The sequence below is a fragment of the Acinonyx jubatus genome, chromosome A1 (genome assembly GCF_027475565.1).
Source record: "Acinonyx jubatus isolate Ajub_Pintada_27869175 chromosome A1, VMU_Ajub_asm_v1.0, whole genome shotgun sequence".
Classification (NCBI taxonomy): domain Eukaryota; kingdom Metazoa; phylum Chordata; class Mammalia; order Carnivora; family Felidae; genus Acinonyx; species Acinonyx jubatus.
The window spans coordinates 85,915,564-85,935,624 of record NC_069380.1 but is presented as its reverse complement, the minus strand read 5'-3'; the positions used below and the strand labels follow the sequence as shown (position 1 = coordinate 85,935,624).

Sequence of the window (20,061 nt, the reverse complement as noted above, 5' to 3'; positions counted from 1 at the left end):
TGGTGTCTGGGGTTCATCTTGGGTGAGGTGCCCAGGGCTTGTTGAGGCAGCCGGCTGGATCTGGTGCCTGGAACCCAGTATCCATCTGCACTATCAAGGTGGATGAGGAATGGAAACCGTGGTGCTTTCAGGCCCTCTGACCAACAGAAGAGTTCCAGCAGCAACTTCACCACTTAGTAAAGTTCTAGGGCTGATTTATTTTTATTCTAGTTGCACTTTAAAGTACAGCTTTTTTTTTAATGTGCCTCAGAGCATCTGGGACTAGTATGGGCCAGGGGCATGGACCTTGCTGAGGTGACAGATGAGTCATAACACCTAGAACCCTGTCTTTTCTCCAGTATCAAGGTGAATTAGGAAAACAAACCATGATGCTCATTAGCCCTTCAATATGGAGAGTTCCAGCAGCTCCTTTGCTATTTGGTGGAGTCCTAAGGCTAGATCTTTTATATACTAGTTGCTGTTTTAAACTGTGGCACTTTTTTATGTACCCCAGAGAAGATGAATTGGATCATAGTCCCTCAGTACCATCCTTCCCTATAAAATTTGCAGCATCAGGGGCACCTGGGTGGCTCAGACAGTTAAACGTATGACCTCAGGTCATGACCTCGTGGTTTGTGAGTTCGAGCCCCGAATTGGGCTCTGTGCAGACAGCCCAGAGCCTGTAACCTGCTTCAGATCCTGTGTCTACCTCTCTCTGCCCCTCCCTTGCTCACACTCTCTCACTCTCTCTCAAAAATAAAGAAACATTAAAAAAAAAAAGATTTAAAGTTTGCAGCATCAGGAGTGAGGGTTCCTTGTATTATTGTGTCTTGATCTTTCTTGTTATTCTCTGTGTGGTCTCTCTTTCTTTTGTTGTACAGAAGCTGTTCAGTTAGTCCTCAGTGTTTCTTCAAGAGGAATTGCTTTCCATATAGGTGTAGGTTTGGTGTGTGTGGAGGAATTCAATTCAGTGTCTTCCAACATAACCTTCTTGGACGGGACACAATTATCTGGTTTTTAGGTTTAAGTAAACTGGCATTAGCCTTATATATAATAATGTTGATAAAAATAAATACTAAAATAATAATGATGATAATAATTGATAATAAAACTTTTATAAAATGATTAATTATTTTGAGGGAGAGAAAGAGCACAAGTAGGGGAGGAGCAGAGAAAGAAAGAAACTCCCAAGTAGGCTCTGTGCTGTCAGAGCATAGCCCAATCCTAGGCTCAAATCACAAATCGTGAGGTCATGACCAGAGCCGAAACCAAGAGTCAGATGCTTAACTGACTGAACTACCCAGGCGTCCTGATAATAACACCTTTTAAAACACAAGCACTTACCCCACAACAGTTGTCTGGTCACAATGCAACAAAATTTAAAACGAAAAGGAAAATAATTCTAAACAAGTTTTAAACTTGGGAAAGAAAAAACACATGCCGATCCTTGGCTCTGAGAGAGTTTGTGACTACATAGATAAAATAATCTGCAGTCAGTGAGTACTTCCAGGAGTCTGAGCATGAAAAGTTTTAGAAAACAGGGACTCTCAAGGTGGTATGTCTTTGAACAAGTGGAAAATGTCTGTGAAGATCTTGTCAGAAAGTGACATGGAGCCCAGCCTCATGTATACATATGTATGTGCATGCACATGTGCATTCCTAGAATTGCTCATATATTTTTCTTCTAAATTGATGCCTTTTTCACAGACAGGGGAATCATGTGTGACACTCTCATCATCTTCCAACTTGGTTTTTGCCCCAAAGTTATATACTCATGTTGTTTGGGATTATTTATGCTTGTTAGTCTGAGTGTTGTGATTAAGCTTGCATAATAGTTCATACCGAACTTAAATACTTTTGTAAGCCTATTTCAATGATGTTACCTACACCAGACATTCCAGTAAGACATTTTACATTTCTCATTTTATTTAGAGGGATGGGGTTATTATAGCAGTTAAAACTGTGTCTGTAGAAGATGCATTTTGAACAGAGGTTTGGAAAATGTTAGAGATTCCAAATGTAGGTAATGCCTCATACCATTTAGTCCTCTTATTTGGATTCTGAAAACTGCACGTAATTCCTTGCTAAGTAGCAAGATTTGACTGACAGAAATATCTGCCTTATAGCCATCCTTTTCCCTAAGTGATTCCTGACTAACTATACACTAGTGAGCACAAGTCTTAATTGCTTCCTTAGGGTTCTTTGCCCCAGTGACCTTGGCCAAGTAAACATACTCCATATTCCTCTTTGTTACTTCCTTATACTCTCATTTTAGAGACAAAGGAGAGTATAATCCTTTCAGGAGTAGATTTATTTTGTCTTTCCTGATGTCTGCCTTTTCACCTCAGTAAAAAAATGTCAGTATTAATCACTCTTTTTTCTCTTCATGTGTATGTGTCCATAGATCTTAGATAAGAAGCTCTATGGAAAGTAAAGCAACTGGATTTTTTTAATAACAAATACATAATTGAATAAAGTTTTCTGTTATTAATTTGATTTAAGGGAAGTTAATAAGATTGTTTTTCAGTATTTTACCAGACAGATATATGTTTCTTTGGTGTGAATCGACTGAATGAATTATTTGCACATAGATCCAAAACTGCCAATCTATTCACTCTGTCATGGAGGAAGTGCTAACTTGAAAACAATATTTGGATTTGACATAAATAAAGAATTCTGTCCTTTTCCATTACATGAATGTTATTATATAGATAAAAAGTATCATAGAACACTCTATAATTTGATTGAATTTTTCAGAAAGTATAAACCAAAGTTTAAAAAATATTAAGAAAGTAAAATAGGGATGGTGTATACAAACATAATCCATCTTAAAGTGGCCAAATGTATTTTTATTTTCCTGCCATTTCTATTTTAAGACCCTTTTTAAAGAATTTCTTTGGCAATAGGAACTGGCATATGTAAACTTCTGATAAGGCTCCAAGTAAGCTGCAACATATCTGAGGTCCTTAGCTAGGTTCAGAATGAAAATCTCTGTTTTCAATTTTCAAACTAGGGGAGATATGCGCATATTTGAAGGCAAAGTAAAGAAATGGAGAAGACAAGTTTCCAGATAGTGTAGATACATAAAATGAGCAAATGAAAAAAAAATTCTAAGGAAGGCAGGAAGAAGATATTAATGTAAGCATAAGAGAGAGTTAAAAGTTTAAATTTTCAGTGATCATTTATGGTTCAGAGAGGGATGTGCTCTCATTGCGTCTTTTAGGTTGGAACCTAGGAAAGATGATGAGAGTATATATAGATTTCTATTCTGTCTAAATGCAATGAAAAGTAATGGTTATTCCTAATGTCAGCTCCTTTGATGGATTTTTCCTGTTGGGCTTCTCTGAGCAACCTCTGTTAAAGATGACCCTTTTTGTTATCATCCTGTTTTTCTACTTGTTGACTCTGCTTGGCAATATTGCCATCATTATATTGGCTCATCTGGATCCCCGGCTCCACACCCCAATGTATTTTTTCTTCACTCACTTGTCTTTAATGGACCTCTGCTACACCACCAGCACAGTTCCCCAGCTGCTGTTTAACCTGCAGGGTCCAGAAAAGACAATAACCTATGGAGGCTGTGTTGGTCAGCTGTATGTGTCCTTGGCAATGGGTTCCACAGAATGCATTCTCCTTGCAGTCATGGCTGTTGACCGCTATGTGGCAGTATGCTGGCCTTTGCACTACACCGTTCTCATGCATCCATGTATCAGTTGGCAAATGGTGGCCATAACCTGGCTGACCGGCTTGGTTAGCTCACTGGTGCAGACTGTGCTCATCGCACAGGTTCCTCTTTGTGGAAGGAATGTTATAGACCATATCTTCTGTGAAGTACCAGTTGTCCTCAAACTTGCTTGCGTGGATACCACATTTAATCAGATGGAACTCTTCCTGGTTAGCGCATTTTTACTGCTGGTGCCTCTCTCATTCTTATTTCCTACATCTGCATTGCTCAGGCTATGTGGAAGATCCAGTCGCATGAAGGCCGCCAAAAGGCCCTTGGGACTTGCTCTTCACATTTGGTGGTGGTGTTTCTCTTGTATGGCACTGCTATGGCCACTTATCTGCAGCCCACTGCAGCCACCTCCCAGGACCAGGACAAGTTCATGGCCTTGCTCTATTGAATTGTCACTCCAACTCTAAATCCTTTCATCTACACATTACATAATAAAGACATGAAAGGGGCACTGAGGAAGATGATAGGGAAAGATTAAAGAAAAAGGAATTTGAAGAGACGATGGAAACTGGAGAATTGCTTAATGGAAGCAAACCATGATATGCTTTTAATTCTGAAGAAATGGTAAAGTTTATTTTATTTCTGAGTAGCCAAACTCCTGTGTCAGTATGTATTTTATCATGTTATTATATTTTTATAGTTTACTTACAAGGATTAGGTAAATGAGAAGTTTAGCTACTGATCATCTGTCTTCACTCTACCAATGACTAGCTACATGACAATGGTTAACTCATATAGTTTCTCTTACTGTCATTATTATTTTCAGTGGGTATGAAAATACCCATCCTATAGAGTTGAGAGGCTATTGTGAAAATGGAGTTAGATAAAGTAATGTTTTATAGCCTGAAAATGTGAAAAAAGAATTTCTGAATATAATTTGGGGATTACTCTTAGTTTCAGACTGTTTATTTAGAATGTACAAAATCCAAGTTCATAGGTATCTTACAGGGCATCTGGCTTCATTTATCTAGTATACAAATCCCTATCAAGTACTTTTGAGTAGTGGTCATTCAAAATTGTTTCAATATTCCCACAAAATGTGTTTTATCCCAAGGTAATACTCCACATTTTGAAATATATACTCATTATATTGTTGTTTAAATTAGATTAAGCTAGAAATTTGCCTTTCTACTAATTCAACCTTATTGATTTGGGATTGGGCCTATAGACCCAGAAAAAAAAATCCTTTGACAATATAATCTTCCCTTCACCTAAATATTTTCAACATGTGGAATAGACCACAAGTTTTCCTCAATTTACAGTGGGATTATACCATAATAAATCCACCATAAATTTAAAATATTTTAAGTAAAAAATATATTTTATACGTCTAATTTATCAGACATCATAGCTTAGCCTAACCTACCTTAAGCAAACTCAGAATACTTATAATAGCATACAGTTGGGAAAAATAATCTAGAACAAAGCCCATTTTATAATAAAGTATTAATTATCTCATGCAGTTTATTGAATAATACACTGAATGTGAAAAACAGAATGGTTGCATGGGTACAGAATGGTTGTAAGTGTATCAGTTATTTACCTTGTGACTGACTGGGAGCTGCACCTTGGCTTGTTCTTGCTGCCCAGCATCATGAGAGTATTGCACCACATATTGCTATCCTGACAAAAGATCAAAACTTAAAAGTATGATTTCTACTGAATGCATATCATTTTTGCACCATTGTAATGTCAAACAATTGTAAATCAAATCATTGTAAGTCAAAGACTGCCTTTCTGTGGTGTACAGCTTCTTTGAATGAATGCATAATTATTTCAACTATTTCTTTGGTACCATGATGCCAGCTCTCTTCACAATAGTGGTACTTATTTTTTAAATAAAAAAAATTTAATTAAAGATTTTTAAAAATCTGCTTCAACAAATCAACTTTGTTGATCAAGTTGATTTATATGGATATAGTAAGGTGGGCTGAATTTGTATTTCACATTCCATAAAAATATTTTGCTAAAAGCCAACCTGATTTAAAAATTGGGAGGTTACCTTCTAGTTAATTCCTGTAGGGATTCATCTCACTCTTTGTAAAAAGGAAAATGGCTATAATATCACTGAAGGCAATAGGCTGCCACATCTACTAAGACATAAGTAGTGGGAATTATGAATTACATCCTTACTCCACAGGTGTAGTACTTTCAGGACTATTTATAGCTCAGAAGCCTACACATCTTACTGAAGTCCTTTTCTCACTTTTCCATCAAGTATTTTTTCTCACTATAGGAATCATTATATTATGTCCCTGTAAAATACAATAAAACAAGAAAAAATATGTTTCTGCTTGACTGCCTCGACCAGAAACAAAAGAGACATCTGTGAATCCTCTCCTCTCACTTTCTATATCAAATTAGTCATTATATCCATGGATATGTCTCCTTAATGCCCCTCAAATTAGTTTTCCATCATTTCTATTCTAACTTAAAAGAGAATGTCATTTGCTTACAATAGGCTGCATAAATACTTGTTGGATAATTGAATCAATCAAATAAATAATGATTAGGTTAGGTTCAGTAAATTGGTTAGGTAACAATCCCATATTAAGCATAAATATTTATATAACAGTGCTACATTAAGCAGATTCCTTATATACCGGCAATAACAAGTAAGGTGTAAAACTCAGTTAAATATTTCATAATTTTGAATTGTTCATTAACTGTGTTTTCTCCTAGCTTATATTGACCAGGGCCATTCAAAGAGTCTTTAATAGAATCAGTAATGGCAGGCAGTCTTTTTGTTTCTTTTCTTTTTTTTTTTTTTTTGTAGTCTTAAAAGGAATGTCTTCCAGTTTTTTTCACTAAATATATTATTAAAATTGGTTTTGGTATATAATTCTTAATAGATAGAAGGATATCCATTTCATTTCTGATTTTCAGAGATTTAAAAAAAATCACAAATTCCTGGTGAATTGTACCAAATGTTTTTTTCTGCATTTACTTTAAAAATTATATGAAAAATTTTAATTAAAGCTATTATTCTAATGAATAGTATTATTATATTTACAGAAATTGACTTATCTTTGCAAAACTGGTATAAAGTCTTAATAATTTTAAAATGTTTACTTGGATTTCATAATTGTTTCATTTATGTATTTTCAGTCAATGTTAATAAGTGCTTATAATTCTTTTGAACTAGTGCTTTTCTAAAATTACAATTCTTTTTTTTCCCCATGGATAGAGCTAGAATGTGTTATGCTAAGCGAAATAAGTCAGTCAGAAAAAGACAATTACCATATGATTTCACTCATATGTGGAATTTAAGAAACAAAACAGATGAATTTTTGGGAAGGGGGGGATAGGAGAGAGGGAAACAAACAAGGGACTCTTAATGATAGAGAACAAACTGAGGGTTTATGGAGGGAAGAGGTGAGAGATGAGCTAGATGGGTGATGGGTACTAAGGAGGGCACTTGTAATGAACCCTGAGTGTTGTATATAAGTGATAAATCACTGAATTCTACTCCTGAAATCAATATTGCACTGTCTGTTAACAACTAAAGTTTAAATTAAAAAAAATAAGATTAAAGTTCATGTTTATCAAACAAAACAAAATAGAAATACAATTCTGATGATCAATGAAGAATACCATAGAACAGTACTTCTGAACTGAACAGAACTTCTGAAGATAATTAAAAAGTAGAAAATAGCAAGAGAGATAGAGAGAGATAGTGAATGCAATGGGGGTTTATAGGCAATGCAAAACTGACAGTACTGAGAGGGACTTACTCCCAGAGGAAGTTGCATTTAATATGAAATCTATAGGGGCACCTTGCTGGCTCAGTCGGTTAAGCATCTGACTTCAGCTCAGGTCATGATCACGCAGTCCATGAGTTCAAGCCCTGCATCAGGCTCTGTGCTGACAGCTCAGATCCTGGAGCCTACTTCAGATTATGTGTATCCCTCTTTCTATCTTCCCCTCCCCCACTCATGCTCTGTCTCTCTCACTCTCCAAAATGAATAAATGTTAAAACACTAAAAATATATAAAGCCTATATAGGAGAGTGGAATGAGTTTTGGTGCAAGGAACAGGAAACCTGTGCAATAATTGTTTAAATATAGTTGGGCTGTTTTTTAGGCAAAAAGTAGTCTGGCAGCTTGGTGGTTCAATGATACCATTAGAAACCATTTAAGTATGGAGTGAGGAGGGACTTTACATGTAAGAGAAATCATCCTAGATGGTTTAGATAAAGTGAGTCTAATGAAGATGCTTAACCGACTGAGCCAGCCAGGTGCCCCTATAGATTTCATATACCTACCATTTTGAATGGGAATCTAGAAATACAGAAGGGATAGTGAAGCATCCAGAAGTTAGCCTCATGGGGGAGCATGTTCCTCACTGCCTCAAAGACAAATGGAAGGAGAAAGTGTCATCCATGTACAGGAAGACTGACAGTTGTAGATGGAGATGCTTTTCACATGCTGTAAGGAAGTAGCTACTCTCAGAGATGTAATTAAACAGGGACAAAGTAGGGAGAAATTATCCTGATGGCTTTCATTCCAATTTTTTTCCATGTCTTTCTGGTGTCTTGAATTGCCTAGACTCAGGAACTCCAATTAGAATTCAGCAAGCAAATAATCTGAGCTACAGTCCATAAGGATCAGCTTTCCCTGGCAGAGAGCAGAGATCAGAGAACGGTAGGTAATTGATATGAGGCCAAATGGAAAAAAAATTTCCACAGTGGCTGCACGATTTGACATTCGCACCAACAATGCATGAAGATTCCTTTTTCTCCACATTCTCATAAATACTTGTTATTTCCTGTCTTTTTTATTCTAGCAATTCTGACAGTTGTAAAGTGATATCTAACGGTGGTTTCATTTGCATTTCCCAGAGAGGAAGTGGTGGTGAACATCGTTTCATGTGTCTGTATGTCTTTGGAGAAATGTTTCTTCATATTTCTGTTCATTTTTAAATTTGATTATTTGCTTTTTTGGGTGTTGAGTTGTATAAGCTCTTTATATGTTTTGGATACTCACCCTTTCCTATATGTCATATGCAGATGCAGATATCTTCTCCCAATCCATATCTTGCCTTTTAATTTTGTTATTTTCTTCACCCTGCAGAAGCTTATTATTTTGATGAAGTACTAATAGTTCATTTTTGCTTTTGTTTCCCTTGCCTCAGGAGACATCTAGAGAGAAGTCGCTATCAACAGTATCAAAGAAGTTACTTCCTCTATTCTCTCCAAGGTTTTCATGGTTTCAGGTCTCACATTTAGGTCTTTCATACACTTTGAATTTAAAAATTTTTAATGTTTATTTATTTATTTTTGAGAGAGAAGGAGAGCACAAGTGGGGGAGGGGCAGAGAGAGAGAGGATAATACAGAATGTGAAACAGGCTTTAGAGCCTGATGCGGGGCTTGAACCCACGAGCTGTGAGATCATGACCTGAGCTGAAGTCAGATGCTCAACTGACTGAGCCATCTAGGTGCCCCTCATCCATTTTGAATTTATTTTTGTGTATGGTGAAAGAAAGTGGTCCAGTTGTCTTCTTTTGCATGTTGCTGTCTAGTTTTCCCAGCACCATTTGTTGAAGAGAGTATCTTTTTCCCATTGGATATTAAATTGCCCATATAATTTTGGGTCTATTTCTGGGTTTTCTATTCTGTTCTATTGATCTATGTGTCTATTTTTGTGCCAGTACCATACCGTTTGGATTATACAGCTATAGAATATACCTTCAAGTCTGGAATTGTCATGTCACCAGCTTTTCTATTGGTTATTGAGGGTCTTTTGTGGCTCCATGCAAATTTGAGAATTGTTTATTCTAGTTCTGTGAAAAATTCTGGTGGTATTTTGATAGGGATTGCATTAAATGTGTAGACTGTTTTGGGTATTATAGACATTTTATGAATATTTGTTCTTCCAATCTGTAAGCATAGAAATCTTTCCATTTCTTTATGTCATCTTCAGTTTCTTTCTTCAGCATTTCATACTTTTCCGAGTACAGGTGTTTCACCTCTTTGGTTATGTTTATTCTTAGGTATCTTGTTATTTTGCATGTCATTCTAAATGGGATTGTTTTCTTAATTTCTCTTTCTGCTGCTTCATTATTGATGTATAGAAATGCAATAGATTTCTGTACATTGATTTTGAATCCTGCAACTGTACTGAATTTGTTTATCTGTTCTAGTAGTTTTATTTTTGGTGGAGTCTTTCAGGTTTTCTATATAGAGTATGTCATATGAAAATAGTGAAAGTTCTACTTCTTTACCAGTTTAGAGGGCATTTATTTATTTATTTATTTGATTACTGCAGTTAAGACTTCCACTACTATGTTAAATAAAAGTAGTGTGAGTGGACATCCTTTTCTTGTTTTTGTTTTTTGTTTTTTGTTGTTGTTGTTGTTTTCTGTATCATTTATTTCTGCTCTAGTCTTTATTATTTCCCTTTTTATGCTGGTTTGAGGTTTTATTTGTTCTTTTTCTAGCTGCTATAGGTGCAAGGGTGGATTATTATTTTTTTTAAGTTTATTTATTTATTCTAAGAGAGAGAGGGGGAGAGGGAGGAGTAACAGAGAAAGAGAGAGAGAGTTAGGGAGAGAGAGAGAACACCAAATAGGCTCCACACTGTCAGCATGGAGTCTGATGCAGGGATCAAACTCACAAACTCATGAGATCATGACCTGAGCTGAAACCAAGAGTCAGATGCTTAACGAATTGAGCCACCCAGGCATTCCAAGGGTAGGTTATTTATTTGTGATTTTTCTTTCTTCTTGAGGTAGACCTGTAGTGCTATATGGTTCCCTCTTAGAACAGCTTTTGCTGCATTCCAAAGGTTTGGGACCATTTTATTTTCATTTCTTTCCATGTACTTTTAATTTTTTTTTCTTTATATCCTGATCGACTCATTAATTGTTCAGTAGCATGCTATTTAACCTTCATTTATTTGTTGTCCTTCCAGATTTTTTCTTGTGGTTATTTCCTAGCTTGATAGCATTGTGATCATAAAAGATGCATGGTATGACTTCAATCTTCTGGTATTAGTTGAGGCGGGGTTTTTGGGGTAATATGTGATCTATTCTGGAGAATGTTCTGTGTACACTTGAAAAAAATGTGTATTCTGCTGCTTTGGGATGGAATTTTCTGAATATATCTGTTAAGTCCTCTAGTCCAGTTTGTCATTTAAACCCATTGTTTCCTTGTTAACTTTATGTATAGATGATCTATCCATTGATGTAAGTGGGGTGTTAAAGTCCCTTACTGTTATTGCTTTATTACTGATTCATTCCTTTAAGTTTGTTATTAACTGTCTTATGTATTTGGGTGCTTCTATGTTAGTTCTATGTTGTAGTATTTACAATAATCTTCTTGTTGGATTACCTTTTTTTTTTAATTTTATACTCCCCTTCTTTGTATCTTGTTACAGTCTTTGTTTTAAAGTCTAATTTTGTCCAATATAAGTATTGCTACTCTGACTTACTTTTTACATGTATTTTTATGATAAGTGTTTCCCCATTCCATCATTTCCAATCTGCATGTGTGTTTAGGTCTAAAATGAGTCTCTTGTGGGCAGCATGCAGATGGGTCTTGCTTTCTTTTTAAAATTCATTTTATCACCTTATGTCTTTTGTTTGGAGTGTTTAGTCCTTTTACATTCAAAGTAATTATTGACAGATATGTAATTATTGTCATTTTATTATTTGTTTTGTGTTTTTTTCTGAAGATTTTCCCAGATCCTTTCTTGTTTTTCTTTCATATTTTGCTGATTGTCTTTGGTGATATATTTTGACTTGTTTCTCTTTATTCTTTGCATATTCTTTGGTGTTTTTCAATATATGGTTATCATTAGGCTTGTATATAAACTCTTCTGCCTATATCAGTCTACGTTAAATTGATGGTAATTTAAGTGGAACCCATTCTTTACTCTTCCTCTTCCCACATTTTATGTATTATTATATTTTATATCCTTGTATTTTTATTTTTATTTATTTTATATCATTTTATTTTGTCAGTTTTTCACTTATTTTTTACAGAAGTATTTAAAATTTTTTTTAACATTTGTTTGTTATTGAGAGACAGAGAGAGACAGAGCATGAGCAGAGGGGGCACTGAGAGATGGGGAGACACAGAATCCAAAGCAGGCTCCAGGCTCTGAGCTGTCAGCACAGAGCCCAACGTGGGGCTCGAACTCACAAAACCTGAGATCATGACCTGAGCCAAAGTCGGATGCTTAACCGACAGAACCACCCAGGTACCCCACAGAAGTATTTATTTTGACTGTTTTTTTGTTTCCTAACTTTATACTGTCACTTTCATCCTCTCTTTTCCACTCAGAGTGGCCTTTAATATTTCTTGCAAGGCTGGTTTAGTGGTCATGAACTTCTTTAGTTTTTCTTTGTCTGGGAAACTCTTTATCTCTCCTATTCTGAATAATAGGCTTACTGGATAGAGTTTTCTTGAATGCAAATTTTTTCGCATTCAGCACTTTGAATACATCATGTCATTCCCTTCTGACTTACAAATCTTGTGTTGAGAAATCTCCAGCTAGCTGTAATGGTTTTCTCTTATAAGCTCCTATTTTCTTTTGTCTTGCTTCTTTTAAATTTTGATTTATCTCTATATTTTTGCAATTTAATATATCTTGGTATAGGTATGCTTTTGTTGATTTTGATGGGAGTTCTCTGTGCCCCTTGGATCTGGATATATGTTTCCTTCCTCAGATTATGGAAGTTTTCACATATTATTTACTCAAATAAATTTTCTTCCTCCTTTTCTCGCTCTTCTTCTGGGACTCCTATAATATGAATGTTATTACATTTGGTGGAGTCACTTAATTCCCTAAGTTTTGAATAGTTCTTTTCTCTCTCTTTTTTTCAGCTTGATTACTATCCAGTACTCTATCTTCTAGGCCACTAAATTATTTCAACCTACTGTTCATTCCATCAAGCAGGTCTTTCATTTTGTTTTGTGAGCCCTCTATCTCTGTGTTAAGTATCTCACTCATGTCTTCTACTCTTCTCAAGTCCATTGAGTATCCTGATGATCACTGCTTTAAATTCTCTGTCAAGCTTGTTACTTATATCTGTTTTGCTTAGATCTCTGACCAGGGCCTTGTCCTGTTCTTTAATTTAGGATAATTTTCTCTCTCTACTCATTTTGTCTATCTCTCTGTATCTGTTTGTGTTAATAAAGTCAGCTATGTCTTCTGCTCTTGAAAATAGTGATTTTAGGAAGAAGGGGTCCTGGAATGCCCTCCATTACCATGTGTCCTGTCACCAGAAACTGGAAATTCAGGAGGTATCCTACATGTGTTCCTTATGCCCTACAGTTGTGTCTGAGTCACTTTTCCTTTCAGCGCAGTCATCTGCACTTACTTTTCCCTTGTTTCAGGTTCTGTTTTCTCTTTGTGATATTAGTGGGACCCAGGCATGCCAACTCTTAGGGTGTGCCTAAAGGTGTGCCTGCTGGGGAACTTTGGAGCAAGTCATCAGTGTTAGCAAAGCTTGCATTGGGCCACTTGTCCTCTACTGGGTCTCCTGCTGTGCTGCAGTGGATGGAGGCTGAACACTAGATTACCTGGTGCATGAGTCTGGGAGTGGCATGTGTTGATGTCTGTGCACCTGGAAGCTGGGTTACGTGCATGGATTTAACAAAATTTGTCCTTAACCCAATGCCCAAAGTATCTGGCTTGGAGTGGTTGAGTCCCTAGGATAACTTGTGGGTGTGACACAGTGCTAGAAGAATAGGTAGCAAATGCTTAAGATATTCTCTCTCTCCCTGTCCCTCTGCCCCTCACCTGCTTGCTGTCTCTCAAAAACAGAACACTACATAACAATAGGGAATAAATCCAAGAAGAGGATATAATAATTGTAAATATCTATGTACCCAACAATGGCACACATAAATACATTTAAAAAATACTCACAAGCATAAAAGGAAAATTTGGCAGTAATATAGTAAAGTAAGGGGCTTCAGTACCCCACTTATAGTAATGGATATATCACCTTGGCAGAATATCAATAAACTGCCTTTGAATGACACATTAGACCAGATGGACATGACAGATATATACAGAATATTCCATCCAAAAACAATAAAATACACATTCTTTTTTAGAGCATATTGAATATTCTCATAGATCACATGTTAGGCCACAAAACAAGTCTCAGTAAGTTCAAGAAGACTGAAATCATTTCGTGTATCTTTTCCAATCACAACACTATAAAACTAATCAATCAAAAGAAAAAAATGGAAAAGAAACTCCAAATATGTGAAGAGGAAACATCATGCAAATAAACAACAAATGAGTTAATAAAGAAACCAAAGAGAAAATTAAAAAAAATACATGCAAAAAATGACCATGAGAAGACAAGGGTCCTAAATTTTGGGGACTCAACAAAAGCAGTCTTATGAGGGAAATTTATAATAACGCAGGCTTACCTCAATAAACAAGAAAAATATTACACCTTACACCTAAAAGACTAAAAAAAGAACAAACAAAGCCAAGGTTTGTAGAAAGATGTAATAAAGATGAAAGAAGAAATAAATGAAATAGAGACTAAAAAACAATAGAAGGGGCACCTGGGTGGCTCAGTAGGCTAAGTGTTCTACTTTGGCTCAGATCATGATCTCACAGTTCATGGTTTGAGTCCTGTGCCAGGCTCTGTGCTGACAGCTCAGAGCCTGGATCCTGCTTTGAATTCTGTGTCTTCCTCTCTCTGTGTCCCTACCCCACTCATGCGCTGTCTCTCTGTCTCTCTTTCTAAAAAATAATAATTTTTTAATGGAAAAGATCACTGAAATCAAGAGCTTTTTCTTTGAAAAGATAAACAAAGTTGATAAACCTTTAGCCAGAGTCATGAAGGAAAAACAAAACAAAACAAAACATAGAGGACTCAATAAGTAAAATCAAAAACAAAAGAAAAGAAGTAACAATTGACACCAATGAAATACAGATTACAAGACTAGTATGGAAAATTATATGCAAAAAAATTAGACAACTCAGGAGAATAAGTTTCTAGAAATGTATAATTTTCCAAAACTTAATCAAAGAGAATTAGAAATTCTGAACAGACCAATTATAGTAATGAATTGAATCAGTAATAGTAATAATAATAATAATAAAAATACCCAACAAAAAAGTCTAGGACCAGATGCTTTCACTGGTGAATTTTATCAAACAATTAGAGAAGAGTTAATATGTATTCTCTTTAAACTATAAAAAAATCTAGAAGACTTATAAAAGCTTCCAAGTATATTCTGCAAGTCCAGTAATTAGCCTCATATCAAAACCACAGAGACACTAGAGAAAAAGAAAGCTATAGGCCAATATCCCTGTATATACAGGCCATATTGGTCCCAGTATGGCCATAGATACAAAAATACTGAGCAAAATATTAGTAAATAGAATTCAACCATACATTAAAATGATTATTCACCATGATCAAGTAACTAGGTTGCAAGGGTGGCTCAATATTTGCAGATGAATCAACATGATACACTACATTGAAAAAATAAGGGAAAAAGTAATACAATCACTTCAATTGATGAAGGGAAAGCATGTGGCAAAATTCAACATACTTTTATAATAAAAACTCTCAAGAAAGTGGGTTTAGAGAGAACATACCTCAACATAATAAAGGCCATATATGAAAAATCCACAGCTAACATCATTCTCAAAGGTAAAAACTGAGTTTTTCTTTAGGATCAGGAACAAGACAAGGATATCCACTCTCACCAACTTATTCAACAAAGTACTAGAAGTCCTTTCTGCAGCAATCAGACAAGAAAAAAATAAATAAAAGGCATCCAAACCATAAGAAGAATTTAAACTTTCAGTATTGGTAGATGACATGATACTATACATATCAAATTCTAAAGAATCCCACCAAAAATGATTAGAATTAACAAATGAATTCAGTAAAGTCTCAGGATACAAAAGCAATACACAGAAATTGACTGTGTTTCTATGCACTAATAATGAAGTTTCAAAAAGAGAAATTGAGAAAACAATTCCATTCACTATTGCACCAAAAGTAACAAAATATCTAGGAATAAACTTAACAAGGAGATGAAAGATTTGTACTATGAAAACCTTACGACCATTGATAAAAGAAATTGAAGACAACAGAAGTGAATGAAAAGACATACCATACTCATGGATTGGATGAATTAATATTGTCAAAATGTCCACGCTACCAAATTGCCAGATTCAATGCAACACTTCTCAAAATGCCAATAGCATTTTTTACAGAACTAAAAAAAAAATAATACTAAAATTTGTAAATAACTAAAAAGTTCCCAAATAACCAGAACAATCTTAATAAAGAACATAGCTGGAGGTATCACAATCATGGGTTTTCAGATATACTATGAAACTGTGGTAATCAAAATAGTATCATAGTGCAAAGAAATAGACGCATGGATCAAAGGAACAGAATAGAGAGTCCAGAAATAAACCCACACTTATATATTCAATTAATATATGACAAATGAAAAAAGGATATACAATGGATTAGGACTTTCTCTTCAATAAATGGTGCTAGAAAAACTGGGTAGTTACACATAAAAGAATGAAACTGGATCAATTTTTATACCACACACAAAAATAAGTGCAAAATGGATTAAAGACAAATGGGAGACCTGACACTAAAAAAATCCTATAGGAAAGCATAGTAATTTCCTTGACATCAGCCATGGAAACATTTTTTGAGTTATGTCTCTTCAGGTAAGAGGAATAAAAGCAAAAATTCACAATTGGGACAACGCCAAAATAAAAAATTTTTTGTACAGTGAAGAAAGTAATCAACATAATGACAAGGCAGCTTACTAAATAGGAAAAGATATTTGTAAATGATATATCTGATAAGGGGTTAATATCCAAAATATATAAAGAGCTTATAAAACTCAACACACACACCTAAATAAATAATCCAATTAAAAACTGGACAGAGTACCTAAATAGCCATTTTTCTAATACAGATATGCAGATGGTCAAGAGACACATGAAATGATGCTCAACATTACTAATCATTATGGAAATGCGAATCAAACCACAATGAGATATCACCTTACACTAGTCAGACTGGCTAGAGCAAGAAGACGATAAGAAGTTTTGATAAGGATATGGAGAAAAAAGTAGCCCTTATGCATTGTTGATTGGAATGTTAGTTGGTATAGTCATAGTGGAAAACAATATGGAGGTTTCTCAAAGAATTAAAAGATCATTGTTGTGTATGTTGTAAGAAAGTGGCCTGATTTCTTTCTTTTGCATGTAGTTGACCACTGGGTAATGTATGAAATTGTTGTTTGTTGTTTTGCTTTATTTGAAATTGTTGAATGACTATATTGTGTACCTGAAACTAATAAAACATTGTATGCAAACTAAAAAAAAAAAAAAAAAGCAAACACCAAGAAAAAAATTAGTGACCAGTTTTCTTCTTTTTGTTAAGGCCATTTATTTATTTTTAGAGAGAGATTCAGAGAGAGAGAGAGATGAGAGAGAGAGAGAGAGAGAGAGAGAGAGAGAGAGAGAGTGAGTGTCCCAAGCAGACTCCACACTGTCATCACAGAGCTGATACAGGCTCAAACTCACAAACCATGAGATCATGACCTGAGCTGAAATCAAGAGTCAGATGCTTACCTGACTGAGGCACTCAGGTGCCCCTACTTTTAACTTTTTGAAGAATGTTCATACTGTTTTCCAGAGTGTCTGCACAAATTTGCATTCCCACCAACAGTTCAAGAGGATTCCCTTTTTCCACAACATCACCAAAACTTGTTGTTTCTTGTGTTGTTGATTTTAGCCAATCTGACAGGTGTTAGATGATATCTCATTGTAGTTTGATTTGTATTTCCCTGATGATGATTGATATTGACCATCTTTTCATGTGTCTCATTTGATGTTTTCTTTGGAAAAATGTCCATTCAGCTCTTCTGCCAATTTTACTAATTGCATTATAAATTTGGGGGATTTTGAGTTATATAAATTCTTTTTTTATTTTGGATACTAACCTTTTATGAAATATGTCATTTGCAAATATTTTCTCCCATTCTATAGGTTGCCTTTTCATTTTCTTGATTATTTCCTTCATTGTGCAGAAGATATTTATTTATTTTTTTATTTTTTTAAGTTTATTTATTTATTTTGAGAAAGAGAGAGCACAAGTGGGGCAGAGACAGAGAGACAAAGAATCCCAGGCAGGCTCTTGGTGTCAGCTCAGAGCATATATCACATTTATTATATATATATAGTATATATGTATATATATATATATATCTGCTATAATCTTTATGATTTTCTTCCTTCTGCTGGCTTTAAGCATTGTTTTCTGTTCTTTCTAGCTCTTTTAGGTGTAATGTTAGATTATTTCTTTGAGGTTTTTCTTGCTTCTTAAGGTAGGCTTGTATTACAATGTACTTCTTCTTAGGACGCTATTACTATGTCCCCAAAGTATTGGACTATTGTGTTTTCATTTTCATTTATTTCCATGTATTTTTTTAAAAATTTATTCATTGATTTCCTAAAAAAAGAATGTGTATTCTGCTGCTTTAGGATGAAATGTTCTGACTATATCTGTGAAGTCCATCTGGTCCAGTGAGTAATTCAGTCACCATTTCCTTGTTGGTTTTCTGTTAAGATGATCTGTTCATTGATGTAAGTGAGGTGGTAAAGTCCCCTACTATTATTGTGTTATTATCAATGAGTTTATTTATGTTTGTCTTTAATTGATTTAATATTTAGGTTTATCAAATATGGAGCATAAATATTTACAATTGTTAGATCATCTTTTTGGGCAAACCCCTTAATTATGATATAGTGCCCTTCATCATCTCTTGTTACACTTTGTTTTAAAATCTAGTTTGTCTCATATAAATATGGCTACTCCAGCTTTCTTTTGACATACATTAGCAAAGTAGATTGTTCTGCATCCCTTCGCTTTCAATCTTCAGGTATCTTAAGGTGTAAAGTGAGTCTCTTGTAGGCAGTATATAGATGCATCTTTTTTTTTTTTTAATCCATGCTGATACCCTATGTCTTTTGATTAGAGAATTTAGTCTGTTTACATTCAGAGTGATTATTTTTTTAAATTGTTCATTGATTTATTTTGAGACAGAGGGGGGCGAGAGGAGTGGGGAAGAGAGAGAGAGACAGACAGACTCTCAAGCAGGCTCCATGCTGCCAGCACAGAGCCTGATGTGGGGCTTGAACTCACAAACTGAGATTATTACCTGAGCTGAAACCAAGAGTTGTACACTTAACCAACTGAGCCACCCAGGTGCTCCCACAGTGATTAATAATATATATGAATAATATATTGTGCATCTCAGGGGATCCCCACACCTTGCTAGCTGCTGTACGCTCCCAGACTTCCTCTCATTTCCAGGAGCACTGCCACCCACCCAGGTAAACAAGTAATCAATAGCTTTGAATGACACACCTGATGAGATGGACTTAACAGATATTCAGAGCATTTCACCTTAAAGCATCAGAATACACATTCTTCTTGAGTACACATGGAACATTCTCCACAATAGATTACATACTGCATCACAAAGGACATTTCATTCTTTTTGATGGCTGAGCAATACCTCATTGTGCCTATATATATATATATATATATATATATATATATACCACATCTTTATCAATTCATCAGCCCATGGACATTCAGGCTCTCTCCATAGTTTAGCTATTGTTTATAATGCTGCTAATAGACATCAGGGAACATGTACTATTTCAAATCTATTTCTGTATACTAGGGGTATATATGTGGTAGTGGAATTGCCAGATTGTAAGGTAGTTCTATCTTTAACTTTTTGAGGAATCTCCATACTGTTCTCAAGAAAGGCTACATCAGTTTGCATTCCCACCAAAAGTGAAAGGAGTTCCCCTTTTTCCACATACTCACCAAAACCACCAAAACCTTTTTCTTATGTTGTTAATTTTAGCCAATCTGACAGGTATGCAGTGGTATCTCAATGAGGTTTTCATTTGTATTTCTCTGATGATGAGTGATGTTGAGCATCTTTTATGTATCTGTTAGCCATCTGGATGTCTTCTATGGAAAAGTGTCTATTTATGTCTTCTTCCCATCTCTTAACTGGGTTGTTTGTTTTTTGGTTGTTGAGTCTGATAAGTTCTTTATGGATTTTGGATACTAACCCTTTATCTGATATGTAATTTACAAGTATCTTATCCCATTCCGTTGGTTGCCTTTTAGTTTTGTTGATTGTTTCCTTCTTTGGGCAGAAGATTTTCTCTTGATGAGGTCCCAATATTTCATTTTTGCTTTCATTTCCCATGCTTCCAGAGATATGTCTAGTAAAAAGTTGCTGCAGCCAAACTCAAAGAGATTGCTGCCTAATTTCTCTTGTAGGATTTTGATGGTTTTC

At 35.1% G+C, this 20,061-nt stretch overlaps 1 protein-coding gene across 1 annotated transcript; it reads left to right on the top strand.

The window, feature by feature from the left end:
- The first annotated feature begins 3,270 nt into the window (after window positions 1–3,270).
- LOC106966660 (putative olfactory receptor 2B8) lies at window positions 3,271–4,122 on the top strand. Its single transcript, XM_053219288.1, has one exon. It carries the CDS (start codon window positions 3,271–3,273, stop codon window positions 4,120–4,122), a length of 852 nt encoding a protein of 283 aa, XP_053075263.1.
- Window positions 4,123–20,061: the final 15,939 nt, after the last annotated feature.

Bases quoted from the DNA above. Each gene is read 5' to 3' on its own strand.
- LOC106966660 (XM_053219288.1), top strand. From the start codon at position 3,271: ATGGTTATTCCTAATGTCAGCTCCTTTGATGGATTTTTCCTGTTGGGC.